A 24,732-nucleotide genomic window follows, 5' to 3' on the forward strand; every position below is an offset into this window, starting at 1 on the left:
TGTCTGAATAAAAGAAAAAATTAGACACCGTTTCTTTTTCTTTTTTATCTTAATCCCACCCCTTCACCTTAAAATACACCTTTTTCTTCGGATCAAATCTTTTGATCAGAAACTTCTGCTTTTGATCAGAAGAATATTCCGTTTTGCCCAGACGAATGTTCCACAAAAATTAAAAATTCTTATTTTTTACATTTGAAACTTCTCTTTCATATATATTGATCGGGCTCATTGATGCACCTGTGGGCACGGGATGACCCAAAAATCCATTCAGATTTGCTCTAAAATCAACAGGGGAACCAGAAAATGTGAAAAACTGTTTTCAACCAAAAATATGTCTAAACTTTAAAAAAAATTAAGAATCTCTTAAAATCAGAATTTTCTGATCAGAAGCAGAATTTTCTAATCAAAAGATGTGACCTTTTTCTTCTACATAATTTAGAGATTATTATACTTTAAAAATTTTCAAAGAGATTCTAAAATCTAGACACTTAAAAGATTCTCAATCATATTTGTTGGATTTCAATAATTTATCTTCAAGATTTTTTTAACAATTTAAATTTTTTTTGAATAAAATATCGAGTTTTTTTTTTTAGTATTTTCTAATCTATTATAGTTACACAGTTAGTATACTACATACTCCTAATTGACGCACCCCTCTGTGTTATATACAAAATGATGGTAGTCAGTACAGTATAACAAAGTGTGGGCAAAAGTGTTGCGTGATACTCGTCACTTTATTTGCGCAATAAAAAGCAAATTTACAATCCATAATTCTAATTATGTACACATGAAGTCTAGTACTTATATGGGGAGAATTATATCAAAATATTTTGCTAACTCTATTCCAATTGCAAAAGGAAAATTTTCTTCTATGTTACAAACAAGCAGGGAGAATGAAAAAAATATTACATTGCCTTTAATCGAGCATTTTTCTCCATTTCAGTCTTGCCAGAGCGCCCGGTGATTCTCAATCGATGGGGTTTGCAGCTCAATGGCACAACATTGGGCCCACTTGAGGAGAGAGACGACATCATTTTAGTGTGCCGAGTTGTGGGTGGTAAGTTTAATTTTTTCTCTTCTTCACTATGCTTCACCACACACACCCTCCTTTAAATATTCAAGCTTAATTCAATTGAGGACTTAATGGATTTTTTTACGTAGTCAGATGGGGGTTTTGTTTGGCTCGTAAAGAAAAGAAAAAGCGCTCTCTCTCCTTTTGCCGGGTTATGTGAGTTTGGTGTGCTTTGAATGTGGAGGAATGGCGTTGACGCGCGAACGTATAGAAAATAAATCGATTTTTAATGTTATTTGTTATTTGTATCCCACTATAACACATGATCGTTGCATCACAAAAGGATATATAAAATTATGTATGTGTATATAATATTATTTCGTCAGTTAAAAATTTCCCTCGAGACTTTCATTTTACTGCACAGAAATTCACCTCAAAATTCCCAACGTGAAAGCTTTAAATGAAAATCCTTCTTCAATGAAGCTTCACTTGAGAAGAAAATTTTCAAAAGGAAACTTTTGGAACTTTAAAATGAAAAGCAATTTTAAATTCATTTCCATTCACAATGAAAAGCAATCAATTAATTCTCACGCGGAACTAGAACATGTAGAGAAATTTTCAATGCATGAAAATAGGGGGACAATGTGCCAGAAAGTGAGCTAAAACGTCCTCAAATTGCCGTGTAAACTTTTATATACGTTGCACTAGTTTTTGGGGGAGACATGAAAACAAATTGTAATCACTAACGAAAATATTGCGCAAAAATTAAATATTCTCTCTCTCTCTCTAACGAAATAGAGAAATTATTCATTGAATGAATATTTTGATAGTGGCACTCCACCTCCTCACAAACACAATATCGTCCGATTAAATGGGAATTGGGTCATACACAAAAAAAATGCATAAAAATAGGTAATAAAACCACACATGTAATGTTGGAACATGAATTGTAATATTATGGAAAAAAATCATTACAGTAATTTATTTAAATGATTCTATCATCATAAACCAAAAATGGAATATTGAACATAATGGGAAATTATAGCAAATCATTAGCTTCCAAATCGGTTATATATATTTTAATTAATCACAATTTATGAAAATATTATGCATTTATAATAGAATATCACGCCCCATTTGTGATTGTTACCGATGATACCGACGAATCAAATTGTTTTAAATATTTAATGCAATTCATTAAATGAAATTTTAATGCAAAGCAAGTTTTAATTATTTTATTGTGTGCTCAATGTAAATTAAGAAAATTTTTCCTTCATTTTTTTCAATTGATATTTCCTTTTTTTGGTACATAAATATTAATTTAATTTTTAAAATAATTTAAAAGAAATGAAAACAATTCAAAAGTTTTAAAAGCTCTTTCGGTTTTGAGGCAATACAACCTCCAAATGTTTTTTCAATGTACATATATTTTATTAAAATTTTATCTAAAAAAGTTATATACAATTTTCAATGTCGATAATTTCAATATTTTATTAATTGAAAAAAAGTTGGTTTAAAATACTTCATAACTCTACATTTATCCTGATTGCAGTGAAAATTTTAATTAATTTTGCATCGAATTATATGATAGCAAATTTATCGTATAATACAAACTATATAACATGCGATTTTTCTATTAAATAGCAGCCTTTCACCCCATGCAGGGCACTGATATTGAGTGCGAGGATAGTATACAAAATGTTAATCATATTTATGATTTATAACTTTTTGGTTGATTTTTTTTTCAAACAACCTCACCACAAAGGTTCAGAGAAAGTGAGCATAAAAGGTTAAAAAATTGAGTTTTTTTTTAAATTATTTATTAACTGCTGTTTGTAGACTCCAAATAAATTTATGTGAAAAAAAAATTACAAAAAAACAGTTGATTAGGGTGGAAATTTTAAGAAAGAACTCAAATTTTTCTCCTCTTTGCCATAAAAAATCGTTTGTGATTGGTTTAGTTTGTGTCGCGTTGCATGAGAATGTCCCTTTTGACATATTTCAACCTCAAAACATTTATTGCTTGCACACACAAAAAAAGCTCTCTTGGCATATTACGTAAAGTCGGGCTTTGCCTTTCAAACCGCAATCATGCAATGAAGCAATATCATTCACAAATTTGTCAAGATAAACCTTTTTATATATATCGTGCTGAAAGGTGAGCAGGAAAATGCAAAATCCACAGTGGATTCATATTTCACACAACTTTTGCGCGGGGTTGCAGTTTGTGCGCCCTCCCCCCCCCCCACACATAATTTGCGTTTGCATTTAATGTTGGGGCGTTAGGGAGCGCGAGAATGCAGTTTTTTGTCCATTCCTCGTGCCCTCTCTGCACGAATGCTAACTTTTAAAAGCCACATACATAAGAATGTTTCTAAACATACAACAAAGAATGTGTTAAGAGCCATTTGGCCTAATGGTCGTATGTTAAATATTTGCTAATAAATGCTATACTCATAGCAGTGTGCCTTAATAACCTTCCTTCCATTTGGATTTTCAAATGACCCAACGCACCTCAATTGCTTTGCCGCTCTTTTTTTAACATAGAATTAATTGCACATGCATGCAGGAGCAAAAAAAAAGAATTATTAAGTCCTCTTGCAAGCCAAGTTCAAATTATCTTCTTGGGAGAATTGTGAGGAATGGCAGGACTTTTATTAAACCATTCTTATACTTCTACAAGATCCCCTTTCTAGTTCTTTTTTTCTGCTTCCCGTTCAATCTCGTTCCACTTCCTGCTTTCTTTTGATTTTTCTCACAGCGTGCTAAAAGCATTTATCGTTCCTCGATCCTTAATCAATAGTCCCCTAGTCTCGGTTCGTCCTTTTAAGAAGTAAGAGAGCCGCCACAGTTTTCTTGGGTGCTGAGTGAAAGCACCCTCGCACAGAAGGAAAGTTATGGGGGATTTTGTACAAAGTACCTCACTACCCCCCAATCTCACTCTCTCAACCCCCCCCCCCCGCCCCCTTGCTAGTACTCACGCCACATGGAAAATGCAAAAACACTCATCATGAAATCAATCAATTAGAGGAAACGAAGCACTGTGCCGTGAAATCAATTTAATTGCAATGGAACAAATGGGACGTGGCTTCAATCGGAATTTCAGTGCTGGATTTTCCTCTCTTTCTCTTTTCCTCCACCCCTCAAAGCTAAGGGGATCCCGAGGGGGCGAGTGGGGCTCAGGGGGACAGGGAGGGGGCAGCTCCAACGGGGGTGAGGGTGGGTATGTGGCAGGATAGGGCATTATATTGCTGTGGGAGCATTAAAGCTTTTATTACTCCATAACACAAAGCTCCCGATACATACAAGGAAAGTTATTCATTTTCAGACTCAAGAAAGAATTATTTCTGCCATTAAACTAACCTAAATAGACGAAGGCACAAAAAAATAGAATCTTAAGGGTGCCACAGTGTACAAATTGTACACAACAGGAGAGTATTGAATAATTTCCACACATACAGGAGAATTTCCCAGGAAATTTTCTCCCTCCCCCATTGCTAATGGCAGTGACTTTTCCAATAAAAATACAGGTAATAAATTTTGAGTACAATTGCCAAACGAAAAGGTCAGCAGAGGTCAAGCAACTAGAAGATACCACAAAAACCTATATTTTTGTTATCTTTTTACGAGTCCTTTTGATAGTAATATTTATTTAAGTATTGTTTTTTTTGCCGACTTTTGAGGTAGTATGTGGATTTTTTTATGCTTCAAGCAAATTGGGGAAGTTGAAAAGGCACGAAGATACTAATGGGAATTTTTTCATAATTTTATGCTGAAAGGAATTATTTTTATTGCTTGGAGTGTTGCAAAAAATAGCAGGCAAAATGCAATTTTAGGGTCAATTTGTAGTCAAGCTCTAGGCCTCCATATCCTAGAATTAATAAATCAATTAAATTATAATTAATTCTCTAGAATTCTGTTATATTTCTAAAGTATTTAATATGATTACTTAATTTTTTCATCCCTGAATTCACTTAATTTTTTTGGAGACCTTACACCAAAAAAATCAAAAAATATCAGAAATTTATAATTTTGCAAATAACTACATCGAAATTATTTGTAAAATGTGCAAAATGAGAATTAAATGTTGTGGAAAAAGCTGAAACTGTGGGTTATAAATTGTTGATGACTTTGTTGGAATAATGGTTTATGAAAATGTCGTGATTAATTAATAAAGGACTATTAAAATGTTTTACATTTCAACCAGAATTTTCGACTCTTTCACCAAAATATTATGCAAATATAAATAAATAAAAACTTGCTGATTTTATCGTCCCTTGTTTTAAGGGTTTTTTTTTAAGCTTGTTGATGGCAATTTACAGAAAAATTAATGAGTTTCCCAGAAAAAAAAATATTGAAAAGGTTCTTTACTGTGTGATTTTGGGATTTGGTTTTATATTTATTTGGTTGTTGCAACATAAATATATGTTGAGCTAAAGGAGCTTTTCATCGAATTAATAAAACAATAATAGTGCTTTTACGGTAACATGAAAACATACTTATGGATGTAGGTAAAATGTTAAATATGTTTGCACAGGACGGCCTTCTACTCACGCCGCATGGGGGTGAATGTGCATTATGTATGCGAAAATGTGAATAATGAATGGAATTTTTGTAAATTTCAACTAAAAGCCTTATTAAGCTGTATAGTCCGAAAAGTTTTCCCCGTATATGTATATGCTTAATATGAGGAATAAGTATGTAATGGAGAAAGGTAGGGGGCAGAGTGCTGCCCTGCGGGGGATGTTCTTTGCCGCATCCTCCCACCGAAATGAGCATTACGTGGTTGTAGATTCGGGTTCTGTAGTATTTTGTAAAATATAATTTAAACACCTTTCAGGCGTTTACCGATGGATTTTGTATTAAAATACTCTGAATTTTCCCGTCTAACACCAACCCCTGCTACCCCCCAGGTTTGCTTCATGTCCACAAGTAAATTATGATCATAAACATCATTATATATGCTGCAATATGCAATCCGTGAAAGCCTCTTATACATGCCCATTAGATATTTATGAAATACAACCACCCCGCGTATACTCTCCAATCTCATACCCTGTCGATCGATATTTCGAGGAGATTCTTTGAGTAAATATTACAAAACGATCTGTATGGAGAGCGGAGACACGACCAGACCCACATGCTTGCCCCATGCCATGATGCAATGCAAATAACAATAAAATACAACACTGTAGTGATATTCGACTTTGGGTGCACCCCGTATTTTGAGTTAAGGAACAAGAGTGTACTGTACATAGCTATGTATATATTGGGGCAATACGGTATGCTAAAGTATATTGCATGTACATCAATGCGGGGTTTCTCTGCAGAAATGCAAACTATGCAAAAATGTTGCCAAATGAAAATTCTCAACCTGTGCATATTTTTGCTATAACATTCGATTTTGATTCATCCTGCACGGGTATGCAGGGGTTGGCGAGGAAGCGAACTTTTACCCCGTGCTATATACCATCTCCGCCCAACATATTGGAATTTATTGCAAATTTCTCCACACCAGTCGTAAATACAGGTACTTGTTATGCTTTACAATTTCAAATTCATTTGTCGACACATTTTCATACACAATTCCCACACAATTTCCTCTCTCTCTTTGCTTTTTCTATGCATCTCTAATGTAAATTCATATATGTGTAGGAAATGGGTACCATCGTTTTTGGATCTCTCTCAGATATGTTCCTTTTGCTCCAGAGTAGTGTGCCTGTAAGCAAAATGGTTTGAGGTGCAGCGAAAGGTTCTTCTATGTATATAGTGGGGAATGCTACATATCTTGTTAGTTCAATCTTAATGTGCTCTCCATGATGAAGGAGACACACACACTATATTTTCATTTGGGGTGAGAAAATTAACCTTTGTGACGCCATTATGTGGGAGTCAAGGAGGAATAAATAATATTTGCCGTCTGATATGTTAATTGTCTGTGAGAAATTGCAAGAAGGTGGTACTCAGAAGGGCATTAAGGGGTGGTTTTCTTGTTGGAATTACGTATAAAACCTCTTTGGCACTGTAGTGCCGGGTGAGGGCCCCACCATTATGAGAGAATTTCCAATTGACTTGCATGGGAAGAAAAGCATTGTGGAGGGAGTCTTAATGAAAATTCAACTTAAATTAACTTTCTCTTTGAACACACCTCACAAATTGTTGATATATTGTAATTTATTAACAATACTTCTGTACAGTTTTATGTCAAGAACTTTAAGGAAGTTTCTTCTACTTCTTCGTGTTATTTATTGGATTTTTTTTACAAAGAAAAATTTGCAAAAGAATCTTTGTTAATGTCCCCAAAAATTGACCTCAGATGTTCAATATAAAATGTATCACAAGAGAAATTCTCCATTGAGCTTGATATGAGAGGAAGTCCAAGGGTTTTGATTGATATGACTAATTGAAATGTCCCAACCATCATTCTGTTTGTAAGGTTGTGTTCTCTCAGAAGGAATGCATACAAAACTAAATTGGTTCATAGGTGAAGTCTTGCAAATACACCCCCATTTGTACCATATATATATGAAAAGAGATACCAAAGAGGACCACATTGTGGGTTATTTTCATACAACCACCCCCTCATATTACTTACATACGAATACTTGCTCATATTTTCGTAAACACAGGATAGATACATGGTGGAGTAGTGTTGTATTATGAACAGCAAGAGCTAATTGGAGAGCTGTTCCCATTCCTCTTCATATATCACTATTAACAATTACCATAATGCATAGCAGTGTCTATTTGCATAAAGAAATGGGTGTTCGCATGAGTAAAATGGAATTATAATCCACGCTCTTTTCCCCCAAAAATACATATTTCGCCTCCCTCCCTTGCAGAAAAGCTCTGCACATTCGCGCGCTCACTGAATCTGATGAGATTTATAAAGTCAAAATTTATTGCGTTTGTTTGTACAGCAAATACTTTTATTTATGACGGATGACTCGAGTGCTAAAGTACTTTGTGCATGTAAATTTATCGCGAATATTTTTGAAAGTCCGATGTGCTTTCGATGCGATATTTTTCACCTATACTAGCTAGTTTTTATTCTTTTTTTTTGGTGAGAGCTACTCGTTCCACCCCCATACGAAAATACCACTATTTCATCATATTTGCTCGTTAAACTGATTGATAACATCCAATGAATGAATGTGTTAGACTCTTTTTTTTATCCTATATATAGCGTTTGAGTCAACATTTTGGTGCGGGTGGTTACTGACGAGGCGGGAAAGGAGAGAAGGGTGACGAAATGGCTTTGTTGAATTAAATTTTTCACATTGCAAAGCTATAAAGGCATGTGGCGGAAATTTACGATAGCAAACCAATATTTTTGCACAGAGCTTTTACTTTAAAATAAAACAGCTCAAGCTTTTCAGTTTTTTGGCAAAATTTAAGAGATTTTTCTGGGTCTGTGCTTGTTTTTAATTTTATTTAAATGAACTGTTAATAAATATTTAGTTAATAAATCTGAGGGCATAAATTAACATTTCTATTAATTTTTAAAGCAACTAGAGCTTAAAGCTTTAATGAAATCTTGGGCATACAATACATATTCTCGGTTCATTTTAACATTGAAAATCTAGATAAAAAAATATAAATTGAAATAAATAAATTGTCTCAATTTATAAGAAGAGAAAATATAAGGCTTTCAGAGCTTTTTTTCTCTGGAATTCCTTGAGAACATTTTCGTGAATATCCCGAATTTCCTCAATCTTTAATCAGAAACTTAATGTTTATAATAACTAAGGTATTTCATATTGTTCCACGTTTCAATAAACTCCTTTCGTATACTAAACATACTGTGCACAATGTGCTCTCACCGACTTGTAATGCATCATAGCTTTGAACACAAGAATCTTCTCTATTTTGCAATGGAAGTTGCATTTCACCGCAATCAAAGAGAAAATTATAATTTACCTGCAATTAATTTGTACACAAATAATAATTGGCACATATTGGGGCTGTAGTATTTGATGTTTTTCCCAATTATATGTATGTAAATATAGAATTGAGAGACGTATCCTCCTACGTAGCTGGTGGGATGATCAAAGTGACGAAAGACGATAGAGGAGATTAGTTAGGAATTTTGAAGGGAGAAATTATTGATAGTTACATAAGTCTATATACGGCTGAAGGGTCCAAAAACACAGAGAACAGACAGCCAATCAATCACCCCACTGACGGCATTGGGCACACAATATAAACGCGATATTGATGATGATATAAATCACAGTATTTCGTGCAAATGCAAACTCCTCCAATGATGTCATCGGCAGTGGCATGAAATTGTCATAAATTTCGACTGGGGGGAGAGTCTTGCAATCAAGGGCACATCGTGCTGGGTCACAAATCAAAGGCGACAACTGGGGCATCACTCAATTTCTCACCACCATCGTCCTTTTGTCTTTTTTTCCGTAGGACGCCCCCAGCCGGCAGTACGGTGGCTCGTCAACGGAATCCTCACGGATGATCAATACGAACAGAATAGCGGTGATGTCATTGAGAATCGCCTACTTTGGCCTGGAGTCCAGAGAACTGATCTCAATTCAGTCTTCACATGCCAAGCCATCAATACGAAGCTTGTTGAGGCAAAGGAAAGGAGCTTTGTGCTGGATTTGCTGTGTAAGTTCTTCTTTGTTTTTTAAAATATTCTAGGATCTATCAAGAACTCTTCCTCCTTCAATTTCCTTAAATCATTCCTAATAAATCAAATTTCCCAATTCAAAATCATACCTGTGTGTGGAAATGCAAAGATTTTGATTTGTGCTAGTTAGAAATTTAATACATTAGTGAAGCTTGAGAAAGCTCCCAGTCAGATTCAATATTAAATTGATTGCAAAATTCCATCCACATATGAACAATATACATATAAGCTATCTAATATTTGAAGCTTACCCATCTGATATTCTCTTCTCCATGATATTTAATCAAATTCTCTACTTATGTTGACCTATATAATGCAATTCAACTATCCCCCAAGTCTTTGCAGCAATTAAACTCCCTCGCCCCCACAAATTGCTAGAGGGGTGGGTGGTTTAAAAGCTCCTTTTATTGAACAATACCATAAAGGGACATATCAATTTAATACAGAATTAATATCCAGTCGAAATCACTACCCTTCATGTGCGAGAGAGGGTCTCCTTCGGGTAATTTGACCCTCTTTAAGGAAATCACTCAAAGTGGCAAAACAACCCAAGTGTAATTTCCATGAGGCACCCAAAGTTTCCTCTCTTTGTAGCGTGTGTGGGTGTGGAATAGGATGGAAAACTCTATTTGCAATATGCTAAAATTATTTCACTTCATCGCTTTTACTCCTATGAAGACCATGTATGTATACAGTTTTGTTTATTCAAGTTTGTGCACATGGTGAATATTTTGCAAAATTTTCCAGCCTAAATGTGTCAACATTGAACCCAACTCTTCATCTTGCAAAATTACCTCATCCTCCATTTCTCTCCTTCATACAACTCCTGTCGTTCTCGACACTTTTGTTAAGCGTCTTGTCTCTCATGTTTCCCTCCAGAGAGATGCTTTTTTGAGGGGGGAAGGGGCCTGGAAAGGGGGAGAATACTCTCTGTACTTTCTATATTCGCCATTAAAAGCTCGCTCTGTCTCGCACCCCCCAAAGCTCCTTTTGCGCTACGATTTTACGTCAATTTCCTCGCATAATTGTTGCGCCTCCCTTAGACCTCTATAGAAGCCGGGAGGTGGGAGAGCACATTGGTGGGGTTGAGAGGATCCATTTTCTGCAATTAAACACTCTTTTCACGAAACACAAGACACTCAATCGTCTGCAAAGCAATTCATCACACACACAGCTGGGAATGGGTGGGAAAATTTAAATTATTCCAAAGAATAATTCCAACTGAATGGGATTTTTTTGGGGATGTTTTTTTTTTTTCAGTAAAACCACTGTCTGTGAAAATCATAGAGCCAGCGAGTTCATTAGTTGCCGATCGACGGTATGAGGTGCTTTGTGAGACAACAGGTTCACGCCCGAACGCCATTATTACATTCTACAAAGGGAAGCGACAGCTGCGTCGGACAAAGGTATGAAAACCTATCATACTGTGTGTATGCAAAAAGCTCAAAGCTCCCCCATAGATTGCCATTTATATTCCGGAGCTTTTTCATACCACCACCACCCCCGCTAGCCTTCAAATCCAAACAAACTAATATTTATATACGCGAGAAAATCCTCTTCCGCACGCTAAATCGCTCTCCATGCAATGAGGATGAAATTAATCCACTCACTAATGTGGATTTAATTAAGAATGTGCAATATGAGGATATATACTTCAAGCAGTGAATCACATTTTTTTTGTCTCATGCAACCCCCCTGCAAACCACCCCCCGGGCATTAAAGTTAAACGTGAGGCATCAACTAAAAAGCATAGCAATTTAACCCCGGTGTGTTGGTAAAAGAGGTTAAATGGACATGGAGATTAATATCGTCAATTAACCCACAAGTGCTGAATCTCAATTATCTTTCTGCAAATTGTATTCAAAACCACGGATCCACACTGTCACCATATAACCGTACATAGAGGAGGGTGTGAGCGTGGGTACAGCATCCCCCGCACACGCCGCATGAAAACCATCTTAATGAATAACTCCCAAGCTTCGTCTGGCAAAAGCATGCGGAGGTGATGAAGAAGCAAAGCCATGTACAACGTCCAAAGTGCCATAAGTACATAAAATTACATTTCATCTTGAAGGGAGTATTTTGAAAATGTCTGCGTTGGTTTGTGTAAACTTCCAAGCTCAAAGTCCTCGGCATCGCATCATGAAAGTCCTGCCCGCCCATATTTTACTGCAATTTTGTGACATACAACACAAAATATTCCCAAATTGAGGATTTTATCGTTGATCTTTTACAAGATTGACTTTTACTTAATAACTTGGAACATGACTTTAATAATAATTCTATTTTTTTTATAAGAATTAAAAAGAGTTTATTCATTTTAGACTTCTTAGCACTTTATTGAAAATTTTACATGAAATGTTTTTGGGTAAAATTAAATGGATTTCTTATTTCCATGGGATCTAGTTTCACAAAAATTCTTTAAGATCACACAAAATCATCTAGTGGATCATTGAAGCATATGCTCTTAAAGCAAAAAGAACTTCAATTAAATTAGACAATGTAATTTGAGGTTCTTTGTATTATTTGATATTATTTTATAATTTCTTTTACTAAATGATAATAGAAAAATATTATTTTTTACATAAAAAACATAATGCTTTATAATTTAACTAAAACGTGTTTTTTAAACTACTTGAAAAGTAAATTTAAATAATTGTGAAGTACATTTTTTTTAATAAATGAATATTCAATTATTTATAGATTTTAGATGTTCTGAAATAAAAAAAAAACTCGCTGCCTAGATGCTAGTATTTTGTTGCATGCAAAGTATATGCTTCAGAGCTCCATTAAATGAGGTTTTTTACATTAATAATTCCATAATTCCCTAACTTTTTATAGTACCTATAAAAATGGTTGAGTGTTCCAAAAAGATTAATTTGCTTAACTTATTTTTCATTCATAAAGCATATGCTTTATTGCTTCATTCGATAATCTTTTGTGTTATTTTAAGCTGTGATTCTTTCGAATTTTTTATCTGATCGTAAGGAAAATCAGAAATATTACTGATGCTATATATTATATATATATTATATTACTAATGCTTCAATTTTAGTTTGTTTCTTTCAATTGCAACCATAAAGGCCACAAAATGAATAAACTCCTTTCATTGCAACACTACTATCCTATGTAGAGAATATCCAAAATCAAATACCACCAACCACATTTGTGTTGGAATAGGTATCCTAAAACTTTTCTTTCATCCCTGTTGTCATATAGAAAATCTCTTGGTGGGGCACCATATCTCTGCAAATATTAACTTGTGTATATTATGGCAAATGTAATATTACTTTGTACATAAATATAGCGGGTGTAATAGTAAATGTCTAAAGGAATGTTTCTCCCACACCCCTCTTAAATTGACAGGATGAAACCCTAAATAATACAACCCGTTCGGAATTGAGTTTCGTACCGTCTGTGGAGGATGATGGCAAGACGCTCACATGTCGAGCTGAGAATCCAAAAGTGACGGGTTTATTTTTGGAGACAACGTGGAAACTCAACGTCGTCTGTAAGTATGAAATGTCTTTTATTTCTTCTACAATACCATCGTGCGAAAGGATCTTGAAAAGTAATGTTGTTTATGTTGTAAATATTATGCCCAAACATTCATCCTTCTTCTTTCAATGTCAACCTTTATGAATCTTTAATTAAATGAGATTCAAGGCGGGGGGGAGGGTTGTATCACACGCGGGAAAGGGTAGTAAGAAAAGTAAAATATTGTGTAATTAACATGTCTAGCATTGGTCACGAAATTAATTTCCTTGTGCTAACGTTTTTCCATTCGCGCGCGCCAAAAGTTTTCCCGCATGATCCTTAACATTTTCCTTGTTTGCCGTTTCGAAATTTATGATTATTCATGAATGGATTTCTTGATTGTTTTTTGCTTTTAAATTTCCATCCTCATACATCTTCATGTTTATTCTGGGTGGGCCTCCTCTATCACACACAAATTCCATACGCTAGGGTATGCGGATTCTCCTTTTACTCCACATATACTACAAGGGAATAAATTATCCAAAATAAACAAAGTGTGGAGTGATTAATAATGTGATTTGTGAAAAGTATGTGTGTGTGGTATCAATGGGGTTGGGCGTGGGGGGCGGGTGGATGTAGATTTCGGCGAGGAAGTACCATGAATTTAATCCAAAATTATTCACATTCGTGCACAGATGGTGATCCCCTAATGAGGAAGTAGTGATAGAAAACTTTTTTGGAGGAACATTTATTTCAAATGCTCCCCAACTCGTATCGAATGGTGCACTCCCCGCCCGTACTCTCTGCATCGTTATAAAATTGTACGATAAATTTCCATGGGAAAACTTTTAACCCATGTTGGTGAAAAAAAAGCATCGCACTACAAACCCTCTTCGGCACAAAATATGCAAAAATTGTCCAGTATGCACTTCAAACTCCACGAGAGTAGAGTATCAAAATCCACCCACACGGACAAGAGGGTTGTACCAGAAGTCGTGTTGAACAATTAAATTCACCCCCGCATAAGTGGAAATACTTTTTGCATATTCATTTGACTGACAGAGAGTTCATTTCTCATATTATAAATTGCTCCACCAAACAATAGTTTATTTCTAATTCAGTCTTCAATTTACAATAAAAGAAGGGAATTTTCATCATTCTCATTAAAGTTTTCCTATAAAATTTTAATATAAAGTTCCTGTTGGTAATTGTGAGGGCTTTTCTAAACTTTATTTTTTAAATAACTTTTGCTTTGAATTTGGTCTTCAAAATAGCATAACTTTTTGTTTTATTCTTTTCACAAAATAAATTCTACGTAGAATATTAATAATTAAGTGGGTTGTAAGAGGAAAATTAATTATTCCAAGCTGAAATTCGCAAGAAAACGATCTAAAAGGTTGTTGAAGAAACATAGGATGAAGAAATGAATTTGAAAAAATATTTAAATTATTTTATTTCAGGATGAATATAAAATTATTTTTAAAAAAATCTGTTTAACAAAATTACATTGATGAATTAAATAAATCTTTAAAGCTACAACAGATGGGCGAGAAATTTCTCGTGCGGCGGGATTTCATGGCTCATCGTCGCTTCGGATTGGCCGCAAAACGTTCTCGTACGGTGCGATGAAGATGTGTGTGTATCATCACTCGCTTCTGATTGGCCGAAAACCTCGCCGCACGAGAAAATTCTCGTCCATCTGTTGTAGACTTTAGACACATACAGGATTCTTTAAAAATTCACACTAAAATATTAGTCAAATTTAAAAAAAAATGTTTCAAAATTTTTATTATTGAAAAAATATAATATGTGATACAGAATGTTTTGATTCTGCGATTTTCTCTTCAACAAAAAAATACACAAAATTTAGCTCTCAACTTCCGCCGAATCTCTGTGTGTTTTAATCGTTTTAATGCACGGAAAAGGGAAAATCATTAAAAATCTTTTTTATTACCTCGCGTGCCTCATTAATATTGTATTATATGGAAATGAAAGGTCTTGTTTTAAAAATGCTGTAAAAGATTGAATAATTCTGTAGAAGATTTTTTTATTCCTAAATAATTTGCCTTAAATTTTGCAAAGAAAATTAAATTTTTCACAGAAAATCCTCTTAGAATTATTCTTCAGAATTTGAGATTGGAAATTTAATAATTCCTAGAAAAATACCAACTAAATCATGAAGCAAAGTTTGCAAAGAGCTTCTTTTTATTTATATTTTTAAATAAATAAATGAAATATACTAAAAGAAAACTTTTTAACTGCTCTTCTGCAGATCCTCCAATTGTGACACTCCGCTTAGGATCTACGTTGTCTGCTGAAGACATCAAAGATGGAGAGGATGTCTACTTCGAATGCCACGTCCAGGCAAATCCGCAATGGAGGAAGCTCTACTGGTTGCACGATGTGAGTTTTGCTGAAGATTTTAACAATATAAATAATCTTTCTACCATGGTGAGCAATTAGCAGTCAGTCCCATCTTCACACCGCAAGAAATCAGTTTATATCTGTCGGGCATGAATGGGGGTGGGGTGGTGGAAGCTGCTTGGCACTCAATTTCACTATTACAACTTTCGTGATGTGTTTTGGAGTATACATAAATTAATTATAAATGTATTTATCCGAGCTTTAATTAGCTTGAGTTGAAATTAATCATGCTGCGGAGTGACGCATTGAAGGGTGGGCTGAATGGGATGGAAGATTGCGTAGAGAAGATAGCTGGTGCTTAAATGGAAAAGACATCATCTGCGAGGGTGGGGCATGTGCTACACCTACCAAACAAAAACGTTGAAGTGAGTAAGGGGGGCTAGGGGGTTGGGGATGTATTTATGCCAAGCAGTTTTGATTGTTTCGCGAGAATCCCTTCATGACTTAAACTTGTTATTGTTATTCCAAATCTCGCTTAGGGTAAATATGTGATGAGATTTTCTTTTAATTTAAGTGCTTTTCGGCTTAATGTACAAAACAACCCTTCTTGGATATGCCTCCCCGCCCCCCTAGGGCCCCAACCCCCTCGTATCGTAGCACATTTGGCAGTACCACCAAAATCAAATTTAAACCGCCCCTCCACATGTGCTCAACACGCATTAGATTGTAATTAGATGTTTGAAGTATAAAAGCTAAAGTTTCAATTTAATTCCAAAATTCCAAACCATGTCGCGGAACTTCAATCATTTTGATTGACTCCCACACACGTCAATGGTATGGAGATTAATTGTTGCGTCGTCTTTTCACTCACTTAAGCCTCATTTAATTCTTTTCCCCTGCACGCATCTTCAAAATTTTCAATGAATTTTACTTTGGGTAAAAGCTTAAATTTCCACGAAAACTCCTTCTTGTGCATAATATACTTGAGAGAGTGTGTGGTGGTGAAGAACCACAGAAGAGGAAGAATTTAAATTAAAGGATTCAGGAGAAAATTCCATTCCTCAGGACAAACTCTTCCCCACACTTGACAGACACATGATAAGAGAGTGTGAAAAGAAACTTGGCAGAGAGAGAAAACTTGTTCTTATGCTAAGAAAATGTTTAATGCATTTAATGTTTCCAATTTCGCAAATATTTTGAAGACAATTGAACGGAAAATATATTGAGAAACAAGATTCACATTAGAAAGAACTTTATGTATGTATATTGAGCTTTCGCCGAGCTTTTCGAGCTTTCAAAATTCTGAGAATCTTGATGAGAATTTTCTTAATTTATTTTCCATGTAAGGCCGCTCAAGGTTCCAAGAATTTCTGGATACTTGTCAGCAGAAAATAGCTAAAAAGCTTAATAATGTTATTTGAATCTCATTTCTTCGAAATTTAAACATTTTTAATAAACATACAAGCAAATCAATTGAAAATTAATCCTCAAAGCTTTCGTTATTTTTCTACAAGTTTGAGAGCATTTTTTATTCGTCAAACTTCTTCAAACTCTTTGCACAAGAAAAGTTTAGAAATAAACCTTCCGCAATGGCAATTTTTTCTCTAACAAATATACATCTAAGAAAAGTTTTATTGAAGAAAACTTGAGCAGAATGCAGCCAAGAAAATCTCTTGCAATTCCACTGAGCTTTCAAATATCGCTACATATATACATACGTATATAATGTTGTATAAGTAATTTAATATAAATCGAATGAAGAAATCCTTCCGCAATGATGGAAAATGATGTTGATTAATGTGGGAAAAATCTTCTCAATCAGGGCATCATTCTCACTCACAATGCATCCGCGAGGGTGATAAGGTCCAATCAGAGCTTAGTGCTGCAGCGCGTGACGAGAAGCTCGAGTGGTAATTACTCGTGTAGTGCTGTAAATGCTGAGGGTGAGACCGTGAGCAATCAATTATCGCTTCGTGTTAAATGTAAGAGATTGTAAATTAATAAAATTCATTCTTGCGAGGATTCTTTAAAATATTTTCCTCCCTTCATCATGTAGATGTTCCTGTCTGTGCCACGGACAAAGTCATCATCATTGGGGCATTTCGCGGTGAAGATCTCAATATTGTCTGCGAAGTTGAATCAGATCCACCACCAAGGTTTGCATTCTTTTTCTTTTCTTTTTTTCTAAGAAAATAAAATGAGGGAGTTTATTCTTTTTACAAGGGCAAAGCTTATGCTTTTTTTAGACAATTTTCCAGCGCTTTTCTAGTTGTTTCAAATGAAAAATAAAATTGTTTGAACTTTTCATAATGTACAATATTTTACATAATATATTTTTTTATTTTTTTTATGAGGTCATTCAGAGTTTGCAAAATGAATAAACTCCTTTACAAAATATCAGCAATATTGATCATTAATTTAATTGCCTACCTGGGATAGAAATCTCTATGTAAATCATTATAAATATAGTTCATTTGATGACATAAAATGTTGCAATTGAGGCTAAATATATCCAACCAGCTTGCCTCGTGTCACAATTTTATTCTCTGTCTCTCTCTTTTGCAGATCCTTCCGGTGGAAGTTCAATAATTCAGGGGAAACACTGGACGTTGGCAGGGAGAGGCACCATCGGAATGGGTCAATGCGGAGTATTTTGCACTATACTCCTGTGTCTGATCAGGTGATTTGAATAATTAATTTGACGAATTTCCACTTCATTCTGAAAAACACACACAACTAAAATCCTCAAAAACTTTTCTTTCTCTTTTTTTTTCTCCTTGCCGTAACACCGAAAAAGGATTACGGGACGTTGTCGTGTTGGGCACAGAATGAAGTTGGTGCACAGCAGAATCCATGCCTCTTCCAAATCGTTCTAGCAGGTTTGTGTTGCTGCAGATTTAAATTCCATGCTCATTTCCTTCGTGGTCACATTCTGCAAATAATAATCCTTCATGGAGTCGTAAATTGATGCGAAGAGGCGCCTTGCGAAATATCCCAAATATGCTTCTAGCAGCCAGAGGAGGGATGTTAAGTGTGGCAAATTTTTGGGGGTATACTCCACCCCATTTATCTCATGCAATGTGCTCCAATTTAATTATAATCATTATTTATTTGCTCGTGTGAATGTGGGACGAGGGTAAAAGGACACCATCTTTTGCGCTATAAACCTCCCGAAATTGGACAGAATATGTCTTAAGAAAAAAATGTGGGTGCTATATTAAATTCATACATATGTGGAATTTAATTGGTGAAATGAAAGAAAATTTAGGATGTGTTCTCGAAGGAAAAATCGTTTATTGCATAAAGTTTAAACAATTTATGAATTGATTCTTAAAAATAATATTTTTTAATATTCAACGACATTTATAGAGCTTTATAAGCTTTCAACACTAATTAGAAAATTCTGTTTGACTTTTATTTTTTTAATCGTTTAAAACTCAAAGAAAACAGATGAACTTTACAGAGATTTTCTTTTTGGATAGGTCTGCCATCTGCTGTGAAAAACTGCACTGTTTCAAACCAAACAGCGCACTCTGTTGAGATTCAGTGTATTGCTGGTTATGACGGAGGTCTTCCACAGGTTTTTGTTCTCGAACTTGTTTCACCGAGAACAGGAAAACTCAGGTGAGTGATAAAAGCTCAATATAATAAAAAAAGAAAAACTTATAAATTAAATTATTCGTTAAGTCTCTTTTATTAAAAAAAAAACCTATTGATGTTATAATTGAATATTCAATCAAATTTAACCTTTGAACTTTCAGAATTTGTAAAGCTTTCATTGAAAAATCATTTTATTAATTTTCACAAACTTTTGACCATTTTTCTGAGCTTTTGAAAAAAAAATATAACAATTACGATTCAAAAGAAAATCAATGAACTTTCCTTCCTTCAAAATTTTTTGAAAATTGATTTAATTAGTCTTAAATTAGAACTTGAAAAAAATTCCTAGGAATTAAGATCTTGAAATCTTAATTCCTTCAGCGAAAGCTTCACGTTTCATCTTCCACTGTAATTTTGAATTTTTCTCCGGAATTTTCCGCAATATAAACACATTTACCTCAAGTCTTTAAGCATGTCGTTTGATAACTAATTAACTAAAGGTGTTTCACGAATTTACTCTGAATGTTGATTATAACGTCTTTATCTAGAAATATAAACACGAATGTTCTTCCAAGAATTTATTAATTATGCTGTGCAAAGTAGTTTCTTAAGGCTCAAATCCGTTATAAAAAATTGGTTTATAAAACTCCTAATTTTAAAGAATTTCTAAACTTTCAAAAAAAATTTCTTTGAATCAAATTCAATCTGAAATAAGATCAAAGATATGTCGAATTGTAAAAGGTTGAAATTGGGCCAGCCTCTCTCCTCTATAATGGATAAGAGTTTAATGCATCCACCCCTATGTAGGTACAACATAACAAACACAGACGAACCAATCTTCGTCATCGAATCCATGGAGAATCTCATGTCCTTTGACTCCATGGACGATCGTTCGCTGAAGGTGATTGTATTTGCTGTGAATCAGAAGGGTCGAAGCTCCGGGGTCATCCTACGGGACTTCCCCTTTGGTGGTGAGCTGGAGAATCGATCCGGTAAGACATGGTGTGGTGTTGCCAAGATGGAATGCGCCCCCATTGCAATTGCAGTGTGTGTTATGTATTTTGATGAATTTCACAGAAGCATCCTTTGACACGTCTTTCCATCTGTCACCAATTGTATTTGGCACAATGCTCACCCTCTTCATTCTCTGCTGCGTCATCCTGGGCCGCATGTACACATCCCGGAGATCCCACAGCAATGACACACTCAGCAGTTCCAAACAATCCAGCACATTGCTCTGCAAACAGGATCCATCAAAGGTAAAGGTAATCCAAATCCCACATTTTCTGCCCCTTCTTCCATCCACTTTAGCCCGCCCGCACCCACCCCTCACCGTTTTCCAATGTTTATTATCATGCTCTCCATGGGGATTAAACATTGCAGCAAGCTCACCATCGCGTTCCTTAATATTGGTTTCTCTCCATTTCATCAAAGTGCCCCGCCAAGCTCATGGCGGAATCCTCGCGCAATTTTGCACCCCCCTAACATACACACAAACACACCTTTTAATTACTTCCTGGATTACAATCATCTCTAAGGGATAGAAATTTAAATTTGTCACCCTTAAGTGAGAGAGAGAGAGAGAAAAGCTCTGTGAGGAGAAGAAAACCCTTTTGACTTATATATGTACGAAAATTCCCAGGAAATTCCTCGTTATGGTTAAAGGAAATCAGTTTAGGTGAGATGAAGGCGGAAATTTAACTATGTGAAAGTTTAATCTCAACTTTCAGCTTCACAATACCATCCAACTCACATCTAGCCTTTGATGCACAGGAGAATTGAATTTCTTCCGTTAAAAGAGAACGAGTTCATGATGAAAGTATAACAAAAATTGGTCAGAGATTTTCCTTTGAGGAAAAAAAACCTTCTAAAATTGCTTATAAGAAAAATTCTTTCAATTTCACATTACAAACTATTCAATCTATAAACAAGTGTATGCTATACGATACCCCCATAGCCTGTGCAGGAAAAAAAGCTCGCCCAATACTCCCCAGGAGAGACTTTAAGTGAAAATGAAAGAACAATCGTTTAATAATCTTTTGGGGAAACAAACAAATAGCAAACTTTTTCCATCGCCCACAGAAGGGGTGAAAATGAAAAGCAAATCCTCTTGAACTGTATGAGAGGAGGATTTCCCCGGGAATTGAGTGAAGATTAAAAGTGTGATGCACTGGCAAAGTGGTAAAACATCCAAAAGCAAATATTTTCATATCAAAGCTCGAGGGGAGCTTTTCTGCTATATGTATGTGGTGTGAGCTACATATTCAAGATGAATCCTTCTCTCTTGTGCTCTCCTGAACACACAGAAAGCTGCCAAGTCGAACCTCCGGTGGCAGCACAGTGACTCCGGGGTTAAGGAGCAGGTGATAGGTGGAGCTCCGGGGCGAGAGAGTAGTAGCCATCCAGGTGGACTACCCACCGAGCCGTACGATGTGGGGGACGACGAGAGGGATCCCGATGTCATACCCAGTCAATATGGTACGTTTTCCGGCTTGTATTTGCATTCACCCCCAATCATAGGGGTGGATGGAGCAAGGAGTAGAACACCGGAAGGTAATTCTTTTTCTTTTTCTCTCTCTCTTTTTTGTAGTTCCAGACGAAATGGAAAATTGCCTGGCGACAGAATGGAATCATCAAGATTCGATATTTGTGAGTAAACATTTTTATTCTAACTCTCGCATTGCAATTTTTTTTAGAAGAGAAATGCTTTAAGGAACTACCTCAAATATGAGTTAGTTTTTGTCGTTTTGGATGCTTTTTTAAGAGCTTTATTTATTTTTTCCAAAGAAAAATTTCCTCAATTTCATCCTAAAGACGTTTTTCAAAGCAAAAAATGTATTTCCATTAAAATCACTTTATATATTCATTAATAAAGCTTTAAAAACCTTTGCAAAATGTTAGAGTTAGGTCTTCTTCCTCTAAATTCTAAAATAAGGCAGACTCAAGCAGTTTCGAGATATTTCATTACCAGTCATGCAACCTGAAAGTAATTTTCTTTCATTTTTATTGTGAAATTTACTGTAAAATAAATGATTTATCACTTTATTTTTTACATAATAAACTGTAAATTAAAATTTTAATTAAAAAATTTAAATTTTCCCTTTGAGCACAAAAACGTGAAGAAAATTCTAACTATACTATGTAGAATGAAAGAGCAAGTTTCAGAGGAATAATTTTCAATTATTTCTTATCGTGTTGATGAATTTTGTTTGCATTAAGAGGGTTAACTTGTTCTGAGCAACAAAATAAGCTCCCAAAGTGAAAAAAAAAGATATTCTGTCAATTAATTGCTCAATATCAGTTCCTGATAAAGGAGAGAAAAATCTCCAAAATTAAATTCCGTGATTTGCTCTAAATAAAACTAAAGTCATGTCCTTAAAAAATCTTTAAAAATGCCCAATTATATTCCTTGACATACATTCGTGGCATCATTCCACATCAATGGAATCTCTTTACTTTGCATTCGGTGCAGGGAAAAAGAATTTCCTTTGAGTGTGATAGTGAGAAAGTTGATTCAGTGGAAATTTATTGAATATCTCACAGCATGACAAATAAATTTCTGCACTGAGAGATACTAACGAAGAATGAGAAAGAAGGGCGGAAAGGTCTCTGGGAAAACGAATGAGAAATTGCTGAGAATGGAGAATCACGTCTAATTGACTTTTGATAGATGACTTGGAAATTTCTCATAAAAGTCAAGATTCCTTCTGTGAGATTGATGGCAAAACTCCATGGCTCCATTATTCGCGCCATGCATTGTTGAGAGTAGCCAAAAACCCCAAAAAGCTCTTTCAAAAGCTTTAAACAAAAAAAAATGTAGAAAAAGCTTAAGACGAATGGAAACTATCTGGATGAACGGGAAAGAAAGAAAAGGGATAATGGATAAATATTTATATTTGTGTCGACTTTGTGATTCGATGCGGGCTTAGTGGGAGGGGTGGGTGCACAGAGCTTTTCAATCAAATTGACCAACAAATGTCAGTAAATATAAATGTGTATGTATGTCATAAATAAATGCAGAAGATACCCCCATATCGATTGCCACGGACGCAGCCAGAAGCAATGGTGGGATGTGAAATACAATGATTATTGTGGAAAAAGCAATTTGCAGTGTGCTGGCGAGAGCAGCCAGTTCATTCTGAATAATTCATTAGCCCACTCAACAGCAACGGAAGCACACCAATAATATACCCCCTCAAGTACATACACACAGCACAAGAACATCGACGCGCAACTAAAGTCCAACAACCACCCAACCACCCCTTTCGCGCGCGCCCACCCCCGCATGATGTCCCCCGGTATGCCTGACGCCTCGTCCACTTCATGGCTGTTATTGCTTGTGTTAACTGATTGAAATCGACAAAGTGGATTGAATTAGTGAAGGGAATTCGGTTAATGATTGTTCAGTGTGTATCTTTTCTTATTTGCCCATCACAAATCACTGTAGTGCTGGATTTGTAAAGGATTTTACCTTCCCTCTCAATTCATGGAATCTCTAAATGCTTTTTAAGGATAGAGTAGGGCTTTATATGGGGGACTAGGGTGCTATTGGTCAATTTTCTAATGAATTTTCAAACATTCTGTCTGCCGTAAAAAATAAGAAAGCTTTCTAAACAGAACAGTTTCATAGGAAAAATGTGATTTTTAGAGCTTTCTACATGACCCAAATTCACCTCAATCGCCCACAGAGTTCTAAGAAGAATATAATAAAAGCTCCAAAGAAATCTTATAAATGTAGAAAATTTCAAGGAAGCTCTTCATTAAGAAGTCTATAATTCATTTTTGGCTTTGTGGTTTTAATGATTTAAGTCCTTAATCTTCAATGAGCTTAAAGTGTCTCCCTTTCAACCCTTTCAACATATTTTCAATCCTGTTTCCAGGAAGAATTGTTTGAGAAAATCGGGGTGATTTCATTGAAGCATTCACACAATTTAAGGAACATTTTGAAACCAAGTGTTGGGTAAACCACAAGTCTTAAAGGAAATGATTTAACTTTTTGAAGATTCTGATTGAAATTGAGCTACTTTCGGTTCATTTTTTGGAATAATTGAATATCTTTATTTACTTGAAAGTTGAGATCCAAGGGGGTTTTGTCTGAACGAAATTATTCGGATCTTCGGAAATATTCGCCAAGAAAATTCAAATATGTGTAAGTCTAAGCCTAAAAATGTTAAATTCAAACATAAAAAGACTTAAATCAAAGCGCAAAATAGTAAATTCAAGCCAAAGAATTCTAAATTCTTAAAGTAGTAAACTCAACAAAAAAAGACTAAATTCAAGCCGATAAATATTTGGTTTTCAGTCCCAAAACAGCACAGCTTGAGCAACAAAACTTTTAAAAAAAAAAATTATTAAAGTCTAAAAGAAGAGTAAATTTAAACCGAAAAGTAGTAAATTAATGCTAAAAAGTAGTAAATTGAACCCCAAAAATGCGTTTTCGGATTTATTTTCGGTTTTGAGTTGTTTGGTTGTTAGTAAAAGATGTCCATGTGAGGTCAAATATTCAAATCTTCGGAAATATTCGAATAATTCGCTTAAAAAACCAAAATATTCGTCAGATAAACACCCCGTGTTGTGCTCAAATATTGCTGAAATTTTAAATTTTTATAGAATAGAAATTTAGAAAAATATT

The 24,732-nt window shown here is 35.0% G+C and overlaps 1 protein-coding gene across 2 annotated transcripts in view; it reads left to right on the forward strand.

The window, feature by feature from the left end:
- LOC129789849 (hemicentin-2-like) overlaps window positions 1–24,732 on the forward strand; it is a 50,829-nt gene that overhangs the window by 23,707 nt on the left and 2,390 nt on the right. For both annotated transcript variants that reach the window (XR_008750513.1, XM_055826926.1), the window contains exons 5-18: window positions 944–1,057; window positions 9,434–9,637; window positions 10,920–11,065; window positions 13,026–13,170; window positions 15,409–15,539; window positions 17,323–17,482; window positions 17,557–17,656; window positions 18,066–18,180; window positions 18,298–18,379; window positions 18,983–19,124; window positions 19,908–20,092; window positions 20,178–20,359; window positions 21,407–21,578; window positions 21,691–21,749. Coding sequence is in view for 1 of the 2 variants with exons in the window: in XM_055826926.1 (XP_055682901.1) it covers window positions 944–1,057; window positions 9,434–9,637; window positions 10,920–11,065; window positions 13,026–13,170; window positions 15,409–15,539; window positions 17,323–17,482; window positions 17,557–17,656; window positions 18,066–18,180; window positions 18,298–18,379; window positions 18,983–19,124; window positions 19,908–20,092; window positions 20,178–20,359; window positions 21,407–21,578; window positions 21,691–21,749 (1,937 nt within the window). In the remaining variant the exon portion in view is untranslated. The remainder of the gene's footprint in view (window positions 1–943; window positions 1,058–9,433; window positions 9,638–10,919; window positions 11,066–13,025; window positions 13,171–15,408; window positions 15,540–17,322; window positions 17,483–17,556; window positions 17,657–18,065; window positions 18,181–18,297; window positions 18,380–18,982; window positions 19,125–19,907; window positions 20,093–20,177; window positions 20,360–21,406; window positions 21,579–21,690; window positions 21,750–24,732) is intronic.

The sequence above is a fragment of the Lutzomyia longipalpis genome, chromosome 2, assembly GCF_024334085.1.
Source record: "Lutzomyia longipalpis isolate SR_M1_2022 chromosome 2, ASM2433408v1".
Lineage (NCBI taxonomy): Eukaryota > Metazoa > Arthropoda > Insecta > Diptera > Psychodidae > Lutzomyia > Lutzomyia longipalpis.